General features: G+C 68.7%; 1 protein-coding gene across 1 annotated transcript in view; it reads left to right on the forward strand.

Annotated features, from left to right (window-relative positions):
* The window catches only part of LOC102250930, an 8,013-nt gene extending 7,499 nt beyond the window's left edge, over positions 1–514 (forward strand). The window contains exon 9 of the mRNA XM_014539978.1: positions 48–514. Within this exon, the coding sequence (XP_014395464.1) occupies positions 48–189 (142 nt within the window). The 3' untranslated portion in view covers positions 190–514. The remainder of the gene's footprint in view (positions 1–47) is intronic.
* The last annotated feature ends 620 nt before the right edge of the window (positions 515–1,134 follow it).

A 1,134-nucleotide genomic window follows, 5' to 3' on the forward strand; every position in this document is an offset into this window, starting at 1 on the left:
ACTGAGCCTCTCGCCCCGCGCCCCGCACCCCCCCTCCCGGCCCCCAGCATGTGCCTGGAGGCGCTGAAGGGCCTCTTCTGGACCACCAACTACTGGGAGGTGTTTGCCTACCTCAAGCTGCTGAGGGGCTGGGAGCTCTTCGGGCGCGCGGAGACCTACACGGAGGGGGTGACCCTGCTGGCCAGGTAAGCACCACGCCTGGGCGGGGCCTGGCCCCGACTGCACCCCTGATGGGTCCCCCGCGGACACCCCACCCGGGACTCTGCACTTCAGACTCAGCCTCCTGGGCCATCTCCCCGGGTGAGCCAGGTCTGCGGGGGGAGGAGGGTCCCTGGCCCAGGGCGAAGCCCTCGGGGCCCAGCGGCGGCCTCTGCCTGTGACAGGGCCATGGCCCACTATGACTGCGAGGTCAATGCGGTCCTGGGGCAGGCGGTCATCTGCCTGAAGAGCTCAGAGGAGCGAGACAACATCGTGGCCATCCTCATCATCACAGAGGTCAGCCGCTCCTCTGCCCTCCCCGGCCCCGGGCCCTTAGGAAGGGCAGGGAGCTGGGCTTCCCTCCCCACCCCCCCACCCCATGCTGTGCTGCGGCCGCAAGTAACTGGTGGCCTGACGGTACCCACCGGCTCAGTTTCTCACCAGTCAAGAGCTCACCCTTTACGTGTCTCGGAAAGTCATGAACCAGTTCCTGACCCTGGGCCTGCACAACCCCAACCAGCTGGTGCGGGCCCTGAGCCTGACGGGGCTCAGCAGCGTCCTCTTGCAGCCTAAGAAGGTGAGGGGGCCCTCGCTCGACCGGGGGGGCGGGGGCGCTGAGCAGGAGGGGGCATCTGGAAAAGAGCCTCCATGACAGGTGGGCGGGAAGGGGGGCGGACAGGGAAGCCGGGCCGGGCAGGAGAGGGCTGCAGTGTTTAGGGGACCCTGCTGCATTGCACGGGGCTGGGGACCCGGGGATTTCTGAGCTGGAGGGAGCGCAGAGGTCAGCGACCTGGGCTCCTTCCCAGGTAGGAATCCCTCACCTGACAGCACAGCTGCCCTGGTTCAGGCCCCACCCGCACCCGCAAGACTCAGCCCCCGCCGGATGGGGCGGCCTCCTGCCTCCCGCCCATGGCCTCCCAGGACATGTCGGTGCCC

The sequence above is a fragment of the Myotis brandtii genome, unplaced genomic scaffold (genome assembly GCF_000412655.1).
Source record: "Myotis brandtii unplaced genomic scaffold, ASM41265v1 scaffold2325, whole genome shotgun sequence".
Lineage (NCBI taxonomy): Eukaryota > Metazoa > Chordata > Mammalia > Chiroptera > Vespertilionidae > Myotis > Myotis brandtii.